We start from the raw sequence: 23861 nt of genomic DNA, 5'->3' as shown, positions 1-23861 counted from the left end.
CAGCACCTGCCTTAGACACATCGTTGTCCCATTACCTTCCAACCTATAGGCTCTTCCTCATTACTAAGTCCTTCATCCTCACTCCTTTAGTTTTGGTCAAGCCTGCAAGAATAGTTTCTATTTTGTCACTCCTTTAAATTCCATTATTAGCATAGTCCCTACACATTCAAATCTAAAAAAATTGTAACTGGCCTTTAAAATGAGAGTGATTTGTAGAAGCTGAACCATTCAGAACTAAAAAGTACATTTGTTAAGGGAAGAATTCTTTGGTGGATGTTAAGGGAGAGGCAAGGAACTGGAGTGACAACAGGGAGCAGTGGAAGACAACATCCACTCAAGCTGGAGGCTTCAGGGAGGGAAGGTCAGCAGCATTGCACGAAGTGGCTGATTTTTTTGGGGGTGGCTATTTATGCATCAAGCTTTTTCCCCCCCCCCCCCCCAAAAAAAAAAACCCACTTGTCCAGACTAGAAATCGATCATTGACAAGAGTGTTCAACAACGAATGGTGAGAGTCTGCAGATAACACCATAGCAGCCATTGGTTAGCATCAGCTGGGTGATATTAGTTTCCACATGTATTTGAAATGACAAGAGGTTAACAGATTGCAAAAATGTGATCAGTGACTCATACCAAAATAGAAACTAGTGTATCCCACAAATTTACATACAGAACCATTAAACTAATTTATTCTGGAATCATACACTAGGATCGAAATACACGACAGAAACGCAGACCAATTTCAGAACAAGCAACAGAGCATCTGGTGGAGAAATGCACCTTAGTGTAACATTTAAATTTCACATTATAATTCAAAATGTAGCTCATTACTTAATAGGTAGGTGTGAAAAATAGCATTTGATCATGCACCCCTACCAAGTGAAGTTAGCCATGGGCCAGTCCTTAGTCAACTAGCTTTCCTGTAGTGACTATTAAGCCAAGCACACTCCTGTCCTCACTGCTTTCCACATTTAAAGATTTAATAGTGTAGGGGGTGGGGGGACTCCTGGCAAGGTCAGGAAATGGTAGACTTGCTTTCTAGCAGGATTGTTTGTTTGCTTGTTTGTACTGCTGATGCAAAGTGTCTACTTCCTGGTTAAAATGTTACAGTACTTGAGGGCATGTCTGAAGGCTTTGGCAGTAGAGCATGTATTCCCTCAGGCAAAGCATGCTGAGATCAATACACTTCCCTGGACAGATTAGTTCTATACAGCTCCTCACCCCAGAAAAGATTTAGAATTACTGACATACTCACTTCATTCAACTCAAAGATGTGGGTTTATGGGCCAGAGACATCCATATTCCATAATGCATAATACATTAACAGATTGAGTGGTACTTAACCTCAACAGGGGGTGTCAAAACAGGCCTTTTTAAACTCATGCAACAGAATATACACTAAGCCAGTTCAAATTTCATTTATTTATTCAGTGGTACATGTGCATTTTCACAAGAATTAGTACAAGAATTAAAAAGATTACTGAACAGCTTCCCAGCACCCACAGCCAATAAGAGTGCATTGTTCCACCTGAAAAACAAGAACATTGATTTGACATTTTCCTCCATGATACTTAAAGGTCACAATTGGCAGTTCTCTAGGGTCTCAGCTGGGAGAGTGTTAAGGTATACAGGGACCACCAACACTGGGCTGGAAAGAAATACCCAGCACTCCCAACATCTCACCAGTGGCTCCTGTGGAACACTTGCACAGCCACTGCAATATCACATCCAAACAGGAGGAACCAGCTGTATTCAAACCTGGTGATTGCTGGTCACAAGTCAATAGTGATTTGATGAAGGTACAGAAGCTGACTGGTCAGCATCAAACGTTGGGTTTGTTGAAAGACAGTGGCCTTTTCTGACTAGTCAATTTAGTTTAACAATCCTGCTGAGTAGAGTAGGACAGGGCTGGATGGTTCCTTTCCAATAAGCTGTGAGCAAGATAATCAAGCCTCCGAAAGCTTGTGATTTTCAAATAAAACTGTTGGACTATAACCTGGTGTTGTAAGATTCCTTACATTTGTCAACCCCAGTCCATCACCGGCATCTCCCCATCAAGATAATCAAGCAAGCACTTGAAAGGATACAATAGCCATGCTCATAGAATGTTAAATGCAAGAGCACAAGTCAGAATGGTTTAGTTATCAATCAAAAAAAGGTACCCATTACACCAGTTTGGGCAGTGACCTGGCAAATGACGAGAATCATGAGTTAACAATATTACAGGTGCCTTTAAAAGCAGTGTTAACTCACCTTGTCCATTCTTGGCTTGTTCCAATGTTCCAGCAAAAAGCCACACTTCTCCAAGAGATACATAATCTTGGAGACTATCCTGACCTGTAAGAATTTAAGCATTAGTCCATGCAGAATATTCACATTCAAATTAATTACAAATGCACTATGTCTTACCTAGTTTTCCAGGAATACATTGCCCATTGCAAGAATAGTTGGTAGCTTGTTGCTTATTAGCACAAATCCCAACACTGCAGTGAAAGTATACCTGCAAATATAGTTATTGTTAATAACCTGAAGTATTTAACATTAATGCTAGATCATGTTCAAATGAAGCAACTGGATGATGTCATTTGTAAGCTAGTGGGTGAACTGGTTTGAGGCTCAAGAACGCCTTGTGACATTTAGTTTGCAACCCCTAGACTTACTTTCTTTGGCAAGACTGTTTGTTCTGCAGGAGACAGTTTCAGTGTTTTTACTTCAAATCTTTTCAGATGCTGGGAATCTTGGATACGGTTTGGTACTGGGTGGAAGACAGCCACGAACATCTCTTCTTTATTCTCACAACTGTTTAGACAGACATGGAGTTTAGACCAAAAAAAGCTAGTAGAAGCAATAGCTAGACATGTACATTTCATTACCCACCCAGCCTGAATAATATGCCACTCTGGTGGGCTGTTGTGATCAGGAGTTGTAGTCATCCAGCAATGATCCAACAATAAGTACATTTGAGGATCCTTGTGGTTTAGTAGCTCAACTTCAAAATAAAGGGATTCTGTCCAATTCACCACCACTGGGTATTCATCATCTTTGTAGAAATCCAAATAATCTACACCTGCAGAGACAGAAATGTATTAGCTTTTTGTACAGGGGATGAATAGACCAAAATGTAATGTCTGTCCAGCTTACTTTTGTAAATCCTTGAATGTAGGTTCAAAGTGTGCCTTGGCTTCTTGTGCCCTAAAATTAAAAAAAGATGCTGTAGTTGCGACATAAAATTCTTATGCCAAGACCAGTCAGATGAAGACTTAACCCATCTCTTGCCCAGTTTACAATGCCTGAATACAAGAGTGTCCATGTTCCAAGGATATCAGTTTCAGAATACAATAGCAAGCCAAGTGAGGAACTCAAGTCCCTGAACAGTTCATGCACTGAGTGGCTTTCAGGGCATTCTACAGTAGATAATTAGCAAGGTCTTCATAAGTGTACAAAGACAAATACTGTCCTTTAAGCCCTCACTAATTGAGAACAGTTATTTAATCCAAATTCATTAGGTAGACACGTGCATGCATTTTAAAAATGTGGACTATGGGCACTTACTTTCAACAAGGCTAAGTTGAAAACATATGTTCCATATTAGTTAACAGAATTCAGACCAACAGGAGATTCAGTGCAAACTTACCCCTCACTATTTGCAATCTATTGGCTGTAGAATTGTGACCAGTGCCTTTCTGGTATCCCTTCACAAACCCAAGGGCCAACGTATTGTTTATTTGGTACCGACAAGAGACAGTTAACCTATCGGGAAAAATAAAGCAAGCTCATCACCACTCCCACAAGTCTACAGCTATCTATTTTGCACAGCTGTACCTACCGATAATCTGGGTCTCTGGTTATCACTGGGAAGTCAACAGGGATCAGCTCTCTTGGGTATGAAACTTCATTCTCATAGATCAAGTAGTTTCCTTTAATCTAAACAGCATCATGCGATTACAACCACAAAGCTATGCATGCCAGAATACATGTTAATTTGCAAGTAAAGGACTAGCAAAGGTTTTTTGGGGGGGCGGGGGGGGGGGGGGGGTTGCCGGAAGGGGTTGTATTTGCTATACTTTAAATTGTAAGTATCAGTGAACCCAAGACTTACTGTTCTTGTGGTACCACAGCTGTCAACATCAAATTGGAAGAGGGCTTTATCGTGATCAAATTCCCTTGGCTGACATTTTCCATCCCTCAGTACCAACTTACTAGGATCTAGGTCAGGTAGTGTATCCACAACTGCAGTGACCACCATGGTTCCATTGGGAAAGCATACTACAACAAAATGCAAAGTAGTTTACTTCAATTATAGGTTAATCTTTTGATCCAGATTCTGCCTACATTGTAAAGCTTACCTGCAAGATCTACAGCAGGAAAACTGCAGGATACTGAGAAATGGATCTCAATCCTTAATGTACTTTTGTCTTTCAGTGTCAGGTTGAGCCGAGCTACAATTCCACGAAGGCTCAGTTCCTAAAGAAAGTGGAGCTACAGTTACTTTATACAAATGTAAAAGCTGGCAAATAAGAAAAAGGTGACATGCATCACATACCTCATAAATCACACCCATTGCAGAGAGAGGGACACCAAACAAAATATGGGTTGTATTATCCACAATGAGGTACCCATAATCATGTGCAGATTGTGGTGTCACCAGCATTTTACCAATGAATGGAAGCCAGTAATGCACCAAGTTCCCATGAGTTACTAGTAGATACATGGTCTTTTTGTCACAGAATCCAGTGGCCTTGGGCAATACTAGAAGGGGAAAAAAGGCACTTAGTTGTCTGTACTATTCTGTTCATACAAAGAATTTGTGACTACTCACCAATATCTGCCACTTCACACATTATCTCAACATCCTGGATGAAGAGTTCATTTTCTGGAATGATGTTGAAAGTGTAGATAACATTCAGTGTGTAGCGTCTGATGTCAGAATGTAGATGCTGGAAGAGAAATAGTGGCCACTTTGTAGCTCAGAATAAGAGAACTTGTATGTTCTATAGTAGCTGGATGCTATTCTGAAAGTCATTTTCTCCTCCCTCTGGGCACATGATAGCGTGAAGACAATTGACTCCTACCTCATGTTGAGAAATACATATGCTCCATTGCATTAGAACTATCTAGGTTATTATTCTACAAGTCCTGCTCTCCCCTTCAAAGTGATTGTAGGATGATTTCGCTTCCAAAACCCCATATTCTTCCTACCAGGAAGAAGTCTTCCTTAGACTGGGAATAAATGCTATTGATTTACATTCTGGACATTTAGTTTCCACCATCACCCAAATTGTTTGAAAGAATGCAGAATAAACCCTAGAGCGGGCAATCCATTTAAAATCCTGGTTTGGGTGGGGGGGGGGGAAAAAAAGAGAAAAAAAAAGAGAAGGTGTACCCAAACAGCTGTTGAATTAACACAATCTGAACCCCTTCAGGTGAAGGAAGTTGACAAATACCAGCCTTAAAAAAAATGCTGTTGTCCTAGAGCTGTGCAAGAAAAAAAGTGGGCAGAAGCATTAAGAGTTCAGTTCTACATAAGTAGATTTGTAGTGAACTGGAAAGATACAAGCAGTACTATTCTAGTTACAACCACGACTGCTTGCAACTTGATGATGGGCATTAGACCAATGATACCAGAGTGGCTCAAGTATTTCATCAGCAGCTAACACCATTGAAGTATTCTGAATCAACTCATAGGAACACAAGTAGGCCATTTGATAAGATCATGGCGGATCTGTGATTTAACTCAATATACCTGCCTTTGGCCCATATCCCTTAATACCTTTGGTTGCCAAAAAGCTATCTATCTCAGATTTAAATTTAGCAATTGAGCGAGTATCAATTGCCATTTGCGGAAGAGAGATCAAAGCTTCTAACACCCTTTGTGTGTAGAAATGTTTTCTAATCTCACTCCTGAAAGGTCTGGCTCTAATTTAAGACTGTGCCCCGTACTCCTAAAATCCCCAACCAGTGGAAATAGTTTCTCTCTATCCACCCTATCAGTTCCCTTTAATATCTTATAAACTTTGATCAGATCACCCCTTAACCTTCGAAACGCCAGAGAATACAACCCCAATTTGTGCAATCTCTCCTCGTAACTTAACCCTTGAAGTCCGGGTCTCATTCTAGTAAACCTACATTGCACTCCCTTCAAGCCCAATATGTCCTTCTGAAGGTACGGTGCCCAGAACTGCTTCCAGTCCTCCAGGTGCAGTCTAACTAGGGTTTTGTATAGCTGCAGCATAACTTCTGCCCCCTTGTACTCCAGATATAAAGGCCAACATTCCATTTGCCTGCTTGATTATTTTCTGCCCCTGTTCATGACACTTCAATGATCTATGTACCTGAACCCCTAAGTCCCTTTGGACAGCCACCGTTTTTAAACTTTACCATTTACAAAGTACCCTGTTCTATCCTTTTTTGAGCAAAAGTGGATGACCTCACATTTGTCTACATTGGGCAAAACTGTGGCAAATGGAATTCATTCACCTAATCTATCAATATCCCTTTGTAATTTTATGTTTTCATCTTCATTGCTTACAATGTCACCAATCTTGGTCATCAGTAAACGTAGATATGAGACTTCCTATGCCTTCATCTAAGTTGTGAAGAGTGAATAATTGAGGCCCCAAGACATTTCCCTGCGGGACTCCACTAGTCACATCCTGCCAATGTGAGTACCTTCCCATTATCCCTACCCTCTGTCGCCTTTCCCTCAGCCAATTTCCTAACCAAGTCCGTACTTGTCCTTCGATTCCATGGGCTTCTATCTTAGCTAACAGTCTCTTATGTGGGACCTTATAAAATGCCTTCTGGAAGTCCATATAAACAACATGCATTGACATCCCCCTGTCCATTACTTTCACCACCTCTTCAAAAAATTCAATCAGGTTTGTCAGGCATGACCTACCTTTCACAAATCCATGCTGGCTCTGATCACCTTGAATTTTCAGTTATTCAGTCAACCTATCCATATGGACTCCAGCATTTTCCCCACAGATGTTAGGCTAATTGGTCTATAATGCCCCGGTTTCCCTCTCTTAAAAATCTTGTCACCTCCCCAAAGTCATTGAAGGCAAAAACCCAAGACTTCAGGCTAGAGTATGATTAATAGACCAGCAAAAAACCTCACTGCTCTAAGACTACAACAGCTCAGGCTATTGCTCTATCCAAGCTGGCTGTTGGGCTCTTGAGGGACATAATTGGTCCATGATGTTCCTTTTGCCAAGTGGATTTAAATTAACAGCTTATGAAAGTTAGATTTTGAAGCTCAGGTTAAAATATTTAACCTGGTCAATATTGTTTGTGGATAATTACTGTAAAATCAGTTCAACCAATACTTCTGCACAGGTGTCACTTGTTTGATCTAGTTCTGATCACTTCACTCGAGCAATGAACAAATAAATTTGGGATCTTAATAACCAGCCCATTTTATTGTGAAGTCAAACTAGTGACACCATAGTTTCTACAACAGGATAGGAAAGGGATGAAGCAGTCAGTTAAAACTAGATAGATAAATTATCTAGTACATTATAGGATACTCATTGGCTTAAAACCAAAATTTCAGCACAAAGATTACACTAGCCACTTTACCTCTTGCTTCACATTTACATTCTCAAAGGGAACTTCCAATATGTAGGCTTTAGTGTCGTTAGGCAATATAGTTTCATAGATTTTGAATCCCATTTGGTCTGCCTGATCCACTGTGACCATCTGTGTTCCTACAGTTAGAGTTACAAGCTCGACATCAGGAAGGAAGCTTTCTAAAGTAATATTGAACACTCGCTTTGCTGGAATGGTATCTGAAGAAAAAAGAAAAAAAGTTACCCAAAGTATTACTCTACTTAAAAAATGTAGTTATCTCCTATGTTACTTACTATTGGTCACAATTGGTGGCTGAAGCATGAAGGGTGTGGCAACTGGATGGATCACTGTGTACTTCGTTAGCTTCCATTGATGTTCTACAAATAATTCTATGTAGTACAAAATGCCATATTGTCCATGAGCTATATGGCTCTGAAACACAAATTAGTATCTGGTTATTAAGTAGCCCTCACCACTGCTGCAACAAATAGAATATTCCTGTGAATTACAATTTATTCAATTAATCCCATTGACAATACTGCTTACAAACCTTGTAATAACCACCTTCTGCTCCAATGGGAATAGTAACAACAATGTTTGTATCATTGTATGATAATGTATAATTCATCTCAGCTATTGTATCCGGTTTCAGGACAACATTGTTGACTCCCATAACAATAGAATCATCATAGAACTGTTCTTCTGGGAAACTAAGGGAAGGGATTCTTCTTGGAATTCTCCAGGTGATTTTATTCTCAGTGAAGGTAATGCCATCTGTCAGTATAGAGGAGATAATATCAGCATGTGTTTCTCAACTTATCAAATAGCTATTGTGGAATTAATTATAGCTGCAAACTCAATCCTAACCATCCTTCCACTGGGCCTTAAATGCACTTCATGATGTGCCTTTACAATAAGTTACTGTTGTGTTCAGGCCCAATATTAATCAGAATGCATGATTAGTCTTCAAATGACCTTCACAGCCTTAAAGCTGATTTCTTTGTAATTAATTAAAAGAATGCTTAAAATAGCCAGAAACTCAAAACAAGCTTTTCAAATCATATTACAGCATGACTCTTGAAACTGATTTTAAAATACTAGGAGATTGCAGACATCAGTTAAGATACAAGTAGCATTGATCCCAATTCATTGACATTAATAAAAGGTCGGGGGTGGTGGGTGTTCTTGTGGATGCCAACTTCAGCTTGGCAAGACCTCCATATTCAGTCAAATCCCAAATGAAGGTTATGCTCATGGCATACAAGGGCATCTAAACACATGCAAGAAATCAAGATTTTAAAAGTAGATTTGTGGGCAATAAGCCAGGGAGGATTTCTTTTGGGGGTGGAACAAGGGGTGCAAATTTAGTGTTCACATACGGGTAAACATACGTGGATTTTACAATAGCTTGGTTTAGAAACAAACACCACCCAACTGACCCAAAAAGCTCACCCGTAGGACAGGCCACAGCTGTGTCAATCAAGATGATCATCCATTCTTGTTTGTAGAATGTGGTTGATCGGATGCTGGATATTGGCACGTTTTCTACCTATAGATATTATTGCAATAGGATATACATTATTAGAATGCAAAAGGTAGCACTTTAGATTGAGCCATTTCTCAGTACCCACCATTAACTGCTCAGCTTCAGTTGCATTATAGGGTGCCCTCAATAATAGCCGAGAAACTGTTGTATCAATTCTGTAATGAGCCCCCAATGTTTCATTCACAGTCATGGTTTTAGTTCCTTCAGGAAGGTGGAATACAACTTGCCAAACTGAGTTTTCAGCTTCTTGGGCCTGAAACAAAACCATATTTCAATGTTAACAAATGCAATTAGATTCTCTGAACCAAAAGCAGGACAAGCAACTTACCAATGGAACAGCTGCCACCCAGTCTTCATTATAGTCATTTTCAATTCCTGGTATTATTCTTTGTACTGAAACCTATCCAATGCCAAGGAGAGAGAGTGCAGTTAATTTCTTCCAGCTTACTGATATGGAAACTCCATAGCATACTTACTCATTTTACTGGTAATGACAGCTCAAGCACCAAATTATACATTTTATCACCAAGTAATGTCACAAAATTTGCACAAATAAGTTAACTCCAAGAATTTAGTGTATTTCTTAGTAAGATTTCCAGTTACTATATGTCTATGGATTTGGGATGAAACTATATAGATTCTATAAACACCAGTTAGAGATGAGCAGCCACAAGCTTTAAATGCTTCAGATGTATAGCTTAAGTTACATTAGGAACCATCTGGTTTCCAACATCTGAAGCATCTAGACCTTCCTCCCCATGAGTGAATTCTGCATTTAACATGCAGAATTAGAAGTCAATACAATTTAACGAAAAAAAATCCTTGCCAATTAACACTGCAACCATCAGGATCCCTGCCGACAAGCCATCTGACTGTTGATTCTTACAAAGAAGGGAGCAATCAAGTAGACAGAGGACCCAACCATCCATGGATCCTCAACTCCTGCACAAGTGCCAAGCTACACCTGCTGGGAACCTCACCAATTCCCTCTTTCATTCTAGGAAATCTGGTAGGAAGGTTCCTTACGTCACATTTTCTGTTAGTCAGCTGTACCATTATGGGCATCTCCCGTGGCAGAGGGACTGGAAAACCAATGGGGTAGAATTAAGTTTGTGGCCCCTTTATAAAGAGATTGAAAAAAAGAGACAGTGGTCTAGGTAGAGTCCCAGGAAGGCCCCACTTCGACCAGCTGGTCAACTAGTTCACTTATCTGGTGTACTAGTGGATCCCTGGCCAAGTCTGGTGAAACTGGGAGCCCTGTCACTAGCCACACCCCTTGAACAGGTGACTGCATGGGGACAAGCAGTTTAGATCCCACACCAGCACCTGCTGCATCAGGATCCAGGCACATTTCCATACTTCCACTAGATGTATAGTAGGAATGTACTAGGAACATGGACATTAAACCAATAATTAAATTGTCAATTTGTTGACATGTTCAAACAGTTTCTAAAGAAGTGAAATTTCAGGTGTACAAGTGCTTTAGGTTTGTTTAGCTTAGTGCGTGCATTTTTAGTTATATGGGGAAATCAAGATATGATAGTTAATATCCCAGGATGACACTACAGCTTACATGTGAAGATGCTCAAGGAACAACAGTATGCAAGGCCCAGAAACTACAACTATATATTTGCATGAAGTGGAAAAGCTCTCACAATTAGACAGTCTGAGTGAAGATGGCTTTTGACATTTAAAAAAGCCTGTTCACTGGAGTGCAATTTGTGAAGAGCGGAATTAAAATCAGCAAGGAGTGAACTATATTAGCCCTAGAGTGCTTGCCCCTCAGCTAGAATGCATACCTCCATATAGTTTTGTTCACAAAGGATTTCTCTCACTTGCCATGGGAAATATGAGCAAGTCATGGTATGGAAGTAAGTTGATGCTCTTTCCATGTGGCCAATTGCAGCAATCCAAATTTGCACAGTCAGCCTAAACAGGTCATCACCCTGGAAATAATAGCAAATTGGAGCTTTGAAAAATCTGTAGTATAAAATTAGGCATTACAGCACTAAATAAATCCCTCCGGAATCAGAAGAAGACTTTTCTTCCTTTTCATAGAGAATATATCCACCATGGATAGTGTTTAAACTGATCAGGAGCAATGGTTGGTTAAATCAGAACAGAATTCTGATTCCTCTAGAGATTAGCATAAACAAGTCAGTCATTTCATGTTCAGTCAGCATTTGTTGCCCAAAGAGTCAGCTTTCACTGCCCTTTATGTCACTTCAGAATACCTGGAGGTTTTCTTGTGCAGAAGACTAAAGCTCAGTGAGTTAAATGCATGGATGTGCAGACAGTCACAAATCCCCAAACTGGCTCAGGAGATTGGTAATGGATTAAATATTGCCATTTATGCTGCCTACAAACATTTTAAAAGTGATAAAATCAAACATTCTGCTGGTAAACCCTTATCCTATTTTCATTTAGGAAATAGGACAACTTACCGGGTATGCCTACAGCTCAAGTTATAACAATGCCCCATTACACCCAGTATAACCACCACCTTCACATAACATTTCAGTCTTTCCCCAGAGGAAAAACTGTTAAGACATGGTCCCAAAACAGACAACAATCCCACATAAGAAAGTATCTAGACTTAGCTTGTTGCCATCATCTATTCATGATGTGGAGATGCCAGTGATGGACTGGGGTTGACAAATGTAATGAATCTTACAACACCAAGTTATAGTCCAACTGTTTTATTTGAAAATTACAAGCTTTTGGAGGCTTTCTCCTTAGTCAGGTGAGAGTGGAATTCCATGGAAGTTTACTGCATTTATAGTCAGAACAATACCTGGTGATTACAGATAATCTTTCCAACTGCCCATTGTCAAGGCATTCAAAGTGTTCAGACAGAGATGTTACCTGGAACATGGAATCCCACACTCACCTGATGAAGGAGAAAGCCTCCAAAAGCTTGAGATTTTCAAATAAAACAGTTGGACTATAACCTGGTGTTGTAAGATTCCTTACATTTGTCATCTATCCAGTCCAACATGTCAATGCTCCACAAGCCTTCTCCCACCATAATAGAATTAAATCTCTTCAGCCATTGTAAATCAGTTGCCTTGGTCAGAGGTCGAGTCAGTCTTCTACAGCAGCTAGATAGGGAGGGCTAAATGTAAAAATTTAGAGCCCCTCCCCCGTATGTACTGTAAATTGTATTGTTAGGGAATTGAACAGCAAGTCGACTACTTATTATTTCCGTTCATGCAGCACTATGACTATCTGCAGGTTGAATTCCTATTTCGTTTGAAGTAGGAAGTGGCATTTGCCACAATAACCCGTCAATCTGATCAAGTGCCCCCTTTTACAAGGAAGAGGCTAAAACAACTGCCAACAAACTTTAAAGCAAAATGTGCGCGAGTTTAAAATACAACCACATATCGAGCAGTGCCCACCGGTCTCGAAACGCTCACTAAAATGTTATTAACACGTAGTGTACGCAGGCTCTTACCTCGTTTACTACCAGGCATGCCAACACCGAGGCACGCAACACAACGTTACCAAACGGATCCTCGGATACAGTGTAGCCACATTCGGGTGCGAACGGGGAGGTGAGCGGATAGACTTTGCCGGTTGGATCTAGCAATCGGAAGATGTAATGAGAATGGGACAGAATAGGAAAACAGGATCTAATCTTCAAAGATTAAAGAGATTTACCGGTGACCCCGAGAGTCCACGATTTGTCCTGCAGGAAGGAGGCATCCAGCCGGATCCAGAAGAGACGTCCAGAGCAACTACTCTGTAGGAGACCTGCATAAAAAGGGAGAAGGGAAGTGGGACAGAGTCCGTCTACCAAGAGATACACGGGTTATTAAAAACAAATCTCATTCTGACCTGGAGGCGGCGAGCGTTGCGTCCACGTGTTGGTGATAAACACCGTCAGGACTAACGTTATCCTAGAAAAGAAAAAAACACTCAACGTGGAACGTACATGAAACATCACTACTTTGGGCACTTGTAACCGGCTTACCCCACGAGAACACCCATCCTCCAGCACAGTAAACACACTGTACTACAAACTATAGGAACTGTTGCCCCATAAGAGTCACAACTATCGCCTTTTAACCTTTTTCAACCACTTCCCTCACAATTGATGGTATTTGTCCCCCGAAAGTGAAACACTTACAAAGTTATTGCTGACCAATCCGAAGTCACAGTTAATGTCAACTAATCACAGGGATGAGGAATTTCACGAGCGAACCCAGTGAGCAGTTGGAGAAAATCAACCAACTGAAATGATCGAGGGAAACACAAAACTCATCACCTCTCCAAACACCTCTTCTCAGGTTCCCTTTCATTTCTGACTTTTTAATCTTAAATTCTCAAGGCGTCTTCCTGTTACACAGATGTCAGCCAACTTTTTGAACTTGGGCTTAATGACCTAATTTTGTGATGAAATATTGCACTCTGGTTTAGTTGAGATTTCGGAAGATCAATATGTGCACGGTTTAAAATCAAGTCTTTTATCAGTTTGATCACCATCAATGCCTTCTGCATCCATGTCCTGCAAATGTTCTTCCTGACGATTCCACCTCATTTCTATTAGCTTTCGTACTGACTTTTGTCGATTTTCAGAGTTTTAAAGATTCACACAATCCGCAAAGATTAGGTTGTGTCGGAGTCCCTGCCCATGCCGTTTTCTGTCATTCGGCCACCACATATATAATGCATACACATTAAGATCTTTAATACCTTATTAACAGAAAAAAAAGTTGTTTCTCATCTTTAATTGAATAAATACTTGAAAAGGAAAAATTTGCAGGGCTATGGGGAACATTTAAGGTGGTCATGGAAAAGGACAGGGAGGGGCTGGAAATAAAGGTTCTAAATTGGGGGAAGGCCGATTTTAATAGGATAAGGCAGGATCTGGCCAAAATGGACTGGGATCAGCTGCTTGTAGGAAAATCCGCATCGGAGCAATGGGAGTCTTTCAGAAGGGAGATTGAGACCATACAATGGCAAGATGTTCCCGTAAAGGTCAAGGGTGGTTCCAAGAACTCCAGGGAACCTTGGATGTCAGGGGATATACGAGAATGGATTAGGAAAAAAAGGAGGGCTTTTGGCAGATACAATGGGCTAAAGACGGATGAAGCCCTAGAGGAGTACAAAAAGTGCAGGGGGATACTTAAAAAAGAAATTAGGAGATCAAGGAGGGGCCATGAAATAACACTGGTGAGCAAAATAAAGGAAAATCCTAAGATGTTTTATAAGTATATTAAGGGTAAGAGGATGACTAGGGAAAAAATAGGGCCCATTAGGGACAAAAATCGCAATCTGTGTGTGGAGCCGGCAGATGTAGGAGGGGTTCTAAATGAATTTTTTGCATCTGTTTTCACTATGGAGAAGGACGATGTAGACATAGAAATACGGCAGGGGGACTGTGATATACTCGAACATATTAACATCGAGCGGGAGGATGTATTGGCGGTTTTAGCAGGCCTAAAAATGGATAAATCCCCAGGCCCGGACGAAATGTATCCCAGGCTACTGTGTGAGGCAAAGGAGGAGATTGCGGGGGCTCTGACACATATATTCAGAACCTCTCTGGCCACAGGGGATGTGCCAGAGGACTGGAGAACCGCTAATGTAGTACCATTATTCAAGAAGGGGAGTAGGGAAAAACCGGGGAACTACAGGCCAGTGAGCCTAACATCAGTGGTAGGAAAATTATTGGAAAAAATTCTGAAGGACAAAATTAGTCTCCACTTGGAGAAGCAAGGATTAATCAGGGATAGTCAACATGGCTTTGTCAAGGGAAGATCATGTCTGACTAATTTGATTGAATTTTTTGAGGGGGTGACTAGGCGTGTGGATGAGGGTAACGCAGTGGATGTGGTATACATGGATTTCAGTAAGGCCTTTGATAAAGTCCCCCACAGGAGACTGGTCAAGAAGGTACGAGCCCATGGAATCCAGGGTGCCTTGGCACTTTGGATACAAAACTGGCTTAGTGGCAGAAGGCAGAGGGTGATGGTCGAAGGTTGTTTTTGTGACTGGAAGCCTGTGGCCAGTGGAGTACCACAGGGATCGGTGCTGGGTCCCTTGCTGTTTGTGGTCTACATTAACGACTTGGATATGAATGTAAAAGGTATGATCAGTAAGTTCGCTGATGATACAAAAATTGGTAGGGTGGTAAATAGCGAGGAGGATAGCCTCAGTCTGCAGGACGATATAGATGGGTTGGTCAGATGGGCGGAACAGTGGCAAATGGAATTTAACCTGGAAAAGTGCGAGGTGATGCACTTTGGAGGGACTAACAAGGCAAGGGAATACACAATGAATGGGAGGACCCTAGGCAAGACAGAGGGTCAGAGGGATCTTGGTGTGCAAGTTCACAAATCCCTGAAGGCGGCGGAACAGGTAGATAAGGTGGTAAAGAAGGCATATGGGATACTTGCCTTTATTAGCCGAGGCATAGAATATAAGAGCAAGGAGGTTATGATGGAGCTGTATAAAACACTGGTTAGGCCACAGCTGGAGTACTGTGTGCAGTTCTGGTCGCCACACTATAGGAAGGATGTGATCGCTTTGGAGAGGGTGCAGAGGAGATTCACCAGGATGTTACCAGGGTTGGAGCGCTTCAGCTATGATGAGAGACTGGGAAGATTGGGTTTGTTTTCCTTGGAGCAGAGGAGGCTGAGGGGGGACATGATTGAGGTGTACAAAATTATGAGGGGCACAGATAGGATGGATACTAAGGAGCTTTTTCCCTTCGTTGAGGGTTCTATAACAAGGGGGCATAGATTCAAGGTAAAAGGCAGAAGGTTTAGAGGGGATTTGAGAAAGAACTTTTTCACCCAGAGGGTGGTTGGAGTCTGGAACTCACTGCCTGAAAGGGTTGTGGAGGCAGGAACCCTCACAACATTCAAGAAGCATTTGGATGAGCACTTGAAATGTCATAGCATACAAGGCTACGGACCAAATGCTGGAATATGGGATTAGATTAGACAGGGCTTGATGGCCGGCGCGGACACGATGGGCCGAAGGGCCTCTATCCGTGCTGTATAACTCTATGACTCTATGAATCTAAGCAGGGGTGTGAGAGTAATTGGATAACTCTTTCAAAGAGGCGGCACTGATACGATGGGCAGAATGGCCTCCTGTGCTGTATGACTCAATGAATTCACCATCCCTTACTATTTGATGTGGACACACTTAAACATTTGTCTTTGTCATTGCTTTCTGTGCATTTTCTCCCACTCTTATTCCTTATTGTCTTCTTTCTTAACTCATTCTCTTGAAGTTGAATTTCTGGCCTCTGCAATTACAGTTGCTGCTACAAATTTTAGGACATGGGAATAACTCTGTATTCCTCTCGTGCTGTTTTGGCGGAGGAAGATGAAGATCTAAGAGGGTGAGAAGGACTGCCCTAACCCATGCTACGGAAGGAACATGATCACAGACCCACGTATAACTACTGGGGTGTGTCTGAGGAGATCTGTCTTCACAGCTGCACTTCACCAGGGAGGCAGTTCTTCAGTATCATCCGGCTTGACTTTCAGATAAGATTGGTGACTCTGCCAATGGCCTAAATGTTTATGACTACATACCATTCCAAGACACCTCTGGCATATATACCAAATCAGACTATCAGCAGTGCATTAATGCATACAGCATGTGACAGATGCATTATTTGCCAGAGCGAAGTCTTTCATAACTTTTCCAATGGAAAACCAATTGCAGCAAGAGAGGGCACTATTTCTGTGTGCCCCAAAGTACAGGGCATTACTGATGGCATACATGTGACTAACTGGGCCCTTACACTGAATTCCGTGGTCTTCATTAACATAAAGGAATACCATTCGGCCAATGTGCAGATCTATGACCATATTCGCAAAAGTATGTAACTGAATGGCTGTTACACTACTAGCAATCATAATGTCTTAATTTGAGACAATCCACCATGCTATCATTATTTCAAAGAGAAAGCAAACTGGACAGATGGGTCCTGAATGTCCAAGGATACCCTCTTCTGCCCTAACTCATGCCCCATTGATACAGCCACAAACAGAATGTGAATTGTAACATAATCACTTGAGCATGAGATATAAACAGATGAGGAGGCCCATTTAGTCCATCTTAGTTCACCTATCCAGAAAAACCGTACACTCCTCCTATTGCAGCATCTAATATTTTCTTAAATGATTCTAGGGTTTATGCTCCAGTATGCTACCTGCAAGTCCATTCCATGTATTAATCACTCTTTGTGTTAACTTCCTGATATTAGTCTTACATTTTCATTTTGCTAGTTTGGCCCTGTTTCCCCTTATCCTACCCTCACAATTTAAGTTGAATTAATATACTGGATTTACCTTTCCTATTCTATTAACTATTTTGTATCACTCTATAAGATTACTTCTCAGTCTTCTCCTTTCATGGCTGAAAAATATGAGTTTCCCAGTGTTTTTGTTGATTGCTGCTCTGGTCCTGTTGAGCATCCAAAGCAGCAACTTGTCCGTTCTCTTCACAGATGCTGCCTAACCGGCTGAGTGTTTCCAGCATTTTCTGTTTTTGGTTCAGATTTTGTGCATCTGCAGTTTTTTTTTGCTTTTTGTTTACAACTTGCTGAAATATGATTCAGGCAATTTCAGATCTGAATTGTACTGCACAGTTTGCATTGTTGCAAAACTAAAAACACCTCACAAAAGTGCAAACTGTAAAATATACCTGACTTCTAAGTGGTTAAATCCTACATTTTAGTTTAGATAGTCTTCCCTTCCTTAAATTATTCATGATGTTCTCCCTGTAAAAACTGGTACTGATTTCTTCCCTATAAGGGAAATATCTGATGCTCACTCTGATGGAATTGGGCTTTCTGTTAACCACACTTCAAAATAGTGCAGCAATAATACATTTTGCAGTTTAGAATATCAACATTTAGAAATAGTTACATACTTCCTAAATCTATGTTTTAAGAAATACACAATTCTCTTTTCAAATTCAGTGCCTGAAATGCTGAGATTGTCATTGCATCAGTCTTCTATGCATTATGCTTATCATCTATTGAATACAGGTGCGCAGTCATTGCTAGGCATCTGTCATTGTTAGTATCACAGTTCAAGATTCCTTGGCCATTTATTCCATGGAAAGGACTTTCACATGAGTTATATTAAAATGTATCTTTTAACAAAAGCTTACCTACAAGGGGTTAGCCTCCAAAGATGGCTTGGGATCAAAGTAGTAAACCATTATCTAGGCAGCAGATCTGTTGCATTAGAGTCAGCCCCAGGGCATGACAGAGAAGCAGTCCATTATGAGGCTCAGGTGCAACTGAGCTATACCATATGGTCCATGAAGATCTGCAGACAGCCAAAAATCTGCACTGCACTACCAGAGCCGGTAAAGTTCACCACTGCCCTCCCCTTTTGTGCCACAACATCTTCCCAGGGACACAAAGGGGACATTAGAGGGCAGGTTTTCCTTTGGAGTTACGGGTGCAAAGTTGGATGAGGACCCCTCTCACTCGCTGCCTACTGCAATGAGTGAGCAACAGCAGATACTGGTGGCAGGGACAGCCCAAGAGACAGTATACCAGAGGGTGAGGTCCTCTCCCAGGTCTGCTGAGGAGGATAGAGATGCGTACTTCAGTGACCCAGCAATGAAAAGAAAACTGATGGTCTCTCACAAGCAGTTATACCAGGTATTGGAAGGCCTGCCAAGGAATTTCAGCATTATTGTTGAAAGAATGGAGGAGTCAGCTTTCAGCCTGTGTGGTATCATCTCATGTGGCATCAGCATTCTGCAGTCCACCTTGGAGAGTGTGACCACCTCCAGGAAAGCTGTAGCAGGGCCCTCACAACAGGAGTCAATGTCAGCAGCCTTTGCAGCTTTGTAGGGAGCCCCTAGACCTATCCAAACACCTGAATCTCTGCTTCAGCAGGCCTATGGCGTACTCAATAATCTCCTGTGTTCCCATGGCTTTGATTACACCCGTATTTCTCAGCCATGGCGGGGTTACAGACTGGTATCATGAGCCACGTTTATAGGGGATATCCCTTGTCCCCCAGCAGCCATCCTGTCACATTGGCGGAAGGACCGAATGATGGGGGAATGGTTCAGTGTTGCAGGACAAAAGCATTGTGACAGCCGCTTCGGTACCTTGCACAAACTTGTATGATCCTGTTACTGTGATCGGAGACTAGCTGGACGATAATTGAGTGGTAGCCCTTCCTATTTATGAATGTGCTGGTTGGTGTCCTGTTGCCTTGATGACAACGGGTGCAGTCAATCGTGCCCTGATTGCAAAGGAAGCCAGCCGCTGCTGCAAATCCCTGAGCTCTCTCATATTGAATTTGGGAAGGTGCTGTACTAGTCAGCCCTGGTGAACATGGCCTTGGTGACCTTATTAATGCAGCTGTGCACTGCAGACTGGGAAATGGCAGAGATGCTCCCTGTAGTGGACTGGAAGCAGCCAGTGGCAAAGAAGTGAAGGGCTATGGTGACTTTGAGAGCCACTGGCAATTCATACCCCTGGTCCAATAGACAGCAGAGGTCTGCAAAAGTCTGCAGAGAAACATAGTCTCCTGTTGCACTGCTCATCAGATAGATGCATGAAACTAACTTTTGGCCTGTACATCCTCTATGCTGAGTATAGCCTCCTATGAACAGCCCCTCCCTTGCTGTCTGTAGGGAAATGGGTACTTCCCAGTGATTCGTGGATCTGGACAATAGTTCAGACAAAGAAAGACACCCATATGCGGTGGTTTAGTTAATCAAAGTGATTATTTAATAATTTAAAAAGCACACATAAGCATGAAGCAAATCAATTATTACGTGAATTACTCTACCCAATTCATACAAGCAGGCATAAAGCAAAGCAAGCAAGCAACACATACAACCTTTATAAAGCATCAAGGCAGCTGCCTAGGCCTAGAAATAATGTGTCGTTTGCTGCAGTGATTGCTGCGTCGAATGATACATCGTTGAGTGATGTGTCGAAGTTCTTTATCTTCTCATCATTGTTGGAGGAGCTCTGACTGCAGTAGTTGTTGCTCCTTCAACTGTTGACTGTTGAAGCTTCTTCCAGCTCCTCCGATGTTTTCTGTTTAAAACTGCTACGCTGTCCTATCTTTATTTGGTTCTTAGCTGATAGGGTGTGATCCAAGTTACGAGAAGTCCCATTTTGGCCACTCACCCATCGTTGCCTTAATGATAGATGGTTGGTTGGACCATTCAAGAACCATGTGAATCCACTGTATCTTCTTCTCCGTGTGAATCCAGGTGCATTTTAACAAGCTCTTTTGTTTTGAGAACCAAAGTTGTTTTCGAGCATCAACAATGTTCTGAGAACGGACATCATTAGAAACTTCTCGAAGCTTCTATACAGCTGCCGTCTTATCAGTTGTTATGAGAACCGAAGACCCATTCAAACTTTCTCGAAGGTGATTAAAACTTTTGTCTTTCGTGCTTATCAGTTGTTATTAAAAACCACATCTGTGAAAGCTTCTGTCTTTCGTTCTTATAAGTTGCAGTTTTAAACTGATGTAATGTAATATCTAAGTGAATGTCCAAATCCTTAAAGGGACTAGTTAACCTTTTACTTTTAGTTGTCCAGTAGGTTTTAAGTTCACATATTAAAATGGGGTTTGAACCCTTTCTTACAGTCCCTCCTGAGGTGGATCTGACTAATTTTTTTTATTTGTTCATGGGATGTGGGCGTCGCTGGCAAGGCCAGCATTTATTGCCCATCCCTAATTGCCCTTGAGAAGGTGGTGGTGAGCCACCTTCTTGAACCGCTGCAGTCCGTGTGGTGAAGATTCCCCCATGGTGTTGTTAGGAAGGGAGTTCCAGGATTTTGACCCAGTGACGATGAAGGAACGGCGATATATTTCCAAGTCGGGATGGTGTATGACTTGGAGGGGAACTTTCAGGTGGTGTTGTTCCCATGTGTCTGCTACTCTTGTCCTTCCAGGTGGTAGAGATCGCGGGTTTGGGAGGTGCTGTCGAAGAAGCCTTGGCAAGTTGCTGCAGTGCATCCTGTGGATGGTACACATTGCAGCCACTGTGTGCCGGTGATGAAGGGAGTGACTGTTTAGGGTGGTGGATAGGGTGCCAATCAAGCGAGCTGCTTTATCCTGGATGGTGTCGAGCTTCTTGAGTGTTGCACTCATCCAGGCAAGTGGAGAATATTCCATCACACTCCTGCCCTGTGCCTTATAGATGGTGGAAAGGCTTTGGGGAGTCAGGAGGTGAGCCACTCGCCGCAGAATACCCAGCCACTGACCTGCTCTTGTAGCCACATTATTTATATGGCTGGTCCAGTTAAGTTTCTGGTCAATGGTGACCCCCAGGATGTTGATGGTGGGGGATTTGGCAATGGTAATGCCGTTGAATGTCAAGCGGAGGTGGTTAGACTCTCTCTTGTTGGAGATGGTCATTGCCTGGAACTTGTCTGGTGCGAATGTTACTTGCCACTCATGAACCCAAGCCTGGATGTTGTCCAGGTCTTGCTGCATGCGGGCTCGGACTGCTTCATTATTTGAGGGGTTGCGAATGGAACTGAACACTGTGCAATCATCAGCGAACATCCCCATTTCTGACCTTATGATGAAGGGAAGGTCATTGATGAAGCAGCTGAAGATAATATCGGAGCCTTTCTTGCTGGATGCTGGGCACAGTAGTTAGCTTTTGCTCTGCAGGGTCATTTCACATGAACTGGTACACTTTCTTTGTTGAACTGTCAAGTCCCTGTTCGGGCGCCACTTGTAGGGAAATGGGTACTTCCCAGTGATTCGTGGACCTGGACAATGGAAGAGAGTTAAAAAGGCATTTTCACCTTTAGGGCCTGGATTTAACTCACCCAGATTGATGGGACCTTTTTCTCCCAAGAACTACATGTCCAACTTTGGCAGTATGAACCCAGTTCTTTTGTTTAATCTTCCTTTCCCAATAGGGCAGGACACTAGAGGGGAAAGGATAGTACTTTGCACTCAATGTATTCTAACAGTGGAATGCTCAGTAGTGGTACTGGATGGAGATAATAGGCTGGAAATTGCTCACACTGGCATGGCAACGTCCGCAGCAGCTCCTACAAATAAAAGATACAAAATTACTTACCCCAGATTACTTACACTTGCGTAAATTTGAAGATTTGAAAAAAAACGCAACATCAGCCCAGCCTCTGAACAGGGTGGGTTGATGCACATGGGAAATGGCTGTGAGAATGGAAGCAGGCAAGTAGAAATCATTCATTTAAAGTGAACTTCTCTATGTTGGTATAAATAAAACTTTAACATATCTTATAAAAAGCCAAGCAAATGAGTTAATTTAATGAAATTTACAGAAGTTAAAAGTAAAAATTTTTTTTTAAATTTTTTAATTTAAATTTGTTTTTAATGATCAAAAAATATTAAAGTAAGAGCAATTTGACATTCCACATTTTTAAAATTTCATTTTTTGTTTTGCAGTCATTAATAGTCACTGCACTTTTAAAAAGTAGTGTAGGGCTGGTATTGTCCAGCGTACCTTTTGGTGGCGTATCTTTGTTCCAGCTGGGCAGATGGGTAAGTTTACGAATATTTAATGATTTCTATGATTTTAGCGTACCACATCCCTTTAAATCAGAACTTTCAAATCGCCAGTGAACCAATGAGAACAAATTTGTGATTTCCGGGTTTTAGTGTGCATGTGAGCATTCGCGAACTTACTCCATCGATTCGCTGGCAGTCTGAGAGGACGGCATTATGGAACGACTGACCTGAGGTGAGTGATTTCTGGGCCAATTTGTTTTCTACAGCACCTGCTGGAGCTCACATCTGATGTTAAACCAAAGACTGTGGTATTCTCATTGGCTGAGCAGAGAAGAATCTCATTTCAAAATATGCTGGTTATGCCATGTTCATAAAAGACCACCGTACATACCAGTGAGAATAAGGGGGTGAGTAATAAGAGTAATAACTGGGTGGATCACATTGATTTCATTTAGTCCCCATGCCTCATTTTCTCCACAAGTGTTCCAAGAACAGATTAATGCTGTACTTGATACCATACTGTTCATCCACCACGTGGCACTGAAATTAAAGATAACCAAATTAATTCTTCACAGTGTAAGCGGTTAGTGACCAGTGATACTATTTTAGTCAGATGAATACAAGAATCTGAATCCATGTCTTCACTATCAAGAAGTGAAATATTTGGATAGGAGCCTTCAAAATTTGTTAAACTTCAACAGATTACATTCTTATAGAACAGACTTGCATCCAGAGTTCTGGTATATTAAAAAAAATTAGTAAATCAGGTTTCACTATTCCAAATTGATATATAATAGACAAATATGGATTAGCTTGTGGACATCCTTCTGCCTGCAATACAAAATCCAATCTTGCACCAACCTTATAGTATCCATCCTGTGCTCCAATCGGGACCCTTATGGCAAGAGCAGTATCCTTTTTACCCAGTGTATAATTTCTTACTGCCATTCTTGTGGGGTCCAACTTTATGCCATTTACTCCCATGGAGGTGTTGTCTTGATGAACTGCACTGGGTCACAATTGGAGTGAAGACTCATGGCACTGTCCAAAGATTGTATGATCAGTGAATATAATACCATCTGAGGGAAGACAGAAGTAGCATTTTTATATTGCTAATTTGAGAAGTAATTTTATCAAGATATCTTCAATTATTCCATGGACAGAACTCAACTAAATATGGCAATGGAAGGCTCCCTCATAAGAGCAAAGCTAAAAGTTGTAATAAACAAGCTGTTACAGCAAATTCTGCGAGATCCAGGAGATATTTTGAA

The 23861-nt window shown here is 41.6% G+C and overlaps 1 protein-coding gene across 2 annotated transcripts; it reads right to left on the bottom strand.

Annotated features, from left to right (window-relative positions):
* Nucleotides 1–1404: 1404 nt before the first annotated feature.
* LOC137321754 (uncharacterized) lies at nt 1405–13171 on the bottom strand. Of its 2 annotated transcripts, XM_067984365.1 has the most exons (23): nt 13092–13171; nt 12956–13017; nt 12779–12871; nt 12573–12700; nt 10915–11061; nt 9444–9515; nt 9201–9368; nt 9022–9118; nt 8120–8343; nt 7863–8001; nt 7579–7787; nt 4817–4934; nt 4541–4746; nt 4344–4461; nt 4097–4263; nt 3824–3921; nt 3632–3747; nt 3139–3189; nt 2875–3064; nt 2658–2796; nt 2407–2497; nt 2251–2334; nt 1405–1525 (listed from the first exon to the last, which is right to left on the bottom strand). In XM_067984365.1, the coding sequence occupies exons 1-23, from the start codon at nt 13106–13108 to the stop codon at nt 1425–1427; spliced, it is 2835 nt and encodes a 944-aa protein (XP_067840466.1). In that variant the 5' UTR covers nt 13109–13171; the 3' UTR covers nt 1405–1424. The 2 variants fall into 2 exon arrangements, with proteins under 2 accessions (XP_067840466.1, XP_067840465.1); XM_067984364.1 differs by having other exon boundaries at nt 12956–13099.
* Nucleotides 13172–23861: the final 10690 nt, after the last annotated feature.

This window comes from Heptranchias perlo, chromosome 5 (assembly GCF_035084215.1).
Source record: "Heptranchias perlo isolate sHepPer1 chromosome 5, sHepPer1.hap1, whole genome shotgun sequence".
Taxonomy (NCBI): Eukaryota; Metazoa; Chordata; class Chondrichthyes; order Hexanchiformes; family Hexanchidae; genus Heptranchias; species Heptranchias perlo.
The sequence above is the reverse complement of the archived record's forward strand: the minus strand, read 5'-3'. Positions and strand labels throughout refer to the sequence as shown.

Coding starts and splice junctions, on each gene's coding strand:
- LOC137321754 (XM_067984364.1), bottom strand. CDS start 13,061: ATGTTTCATGTACGTTCCACGTTGAGTGTTTTTTTCTTTTCTAGGATA. Junction 4,935..7,578: donor ATGTAAATGTGAAGCAAGAG/GTAAAGTGGCTA, acceptor TTTCTCTTCCAG/CATCTACATTCTGACATCAG. Junction 2,335..2,406: donor ATGTATTCCTGGAAAACTAG/GTAAGACATAGT, acceptor AAATTCTTACAG/GTCAGGATAGTCTCCAAGAT.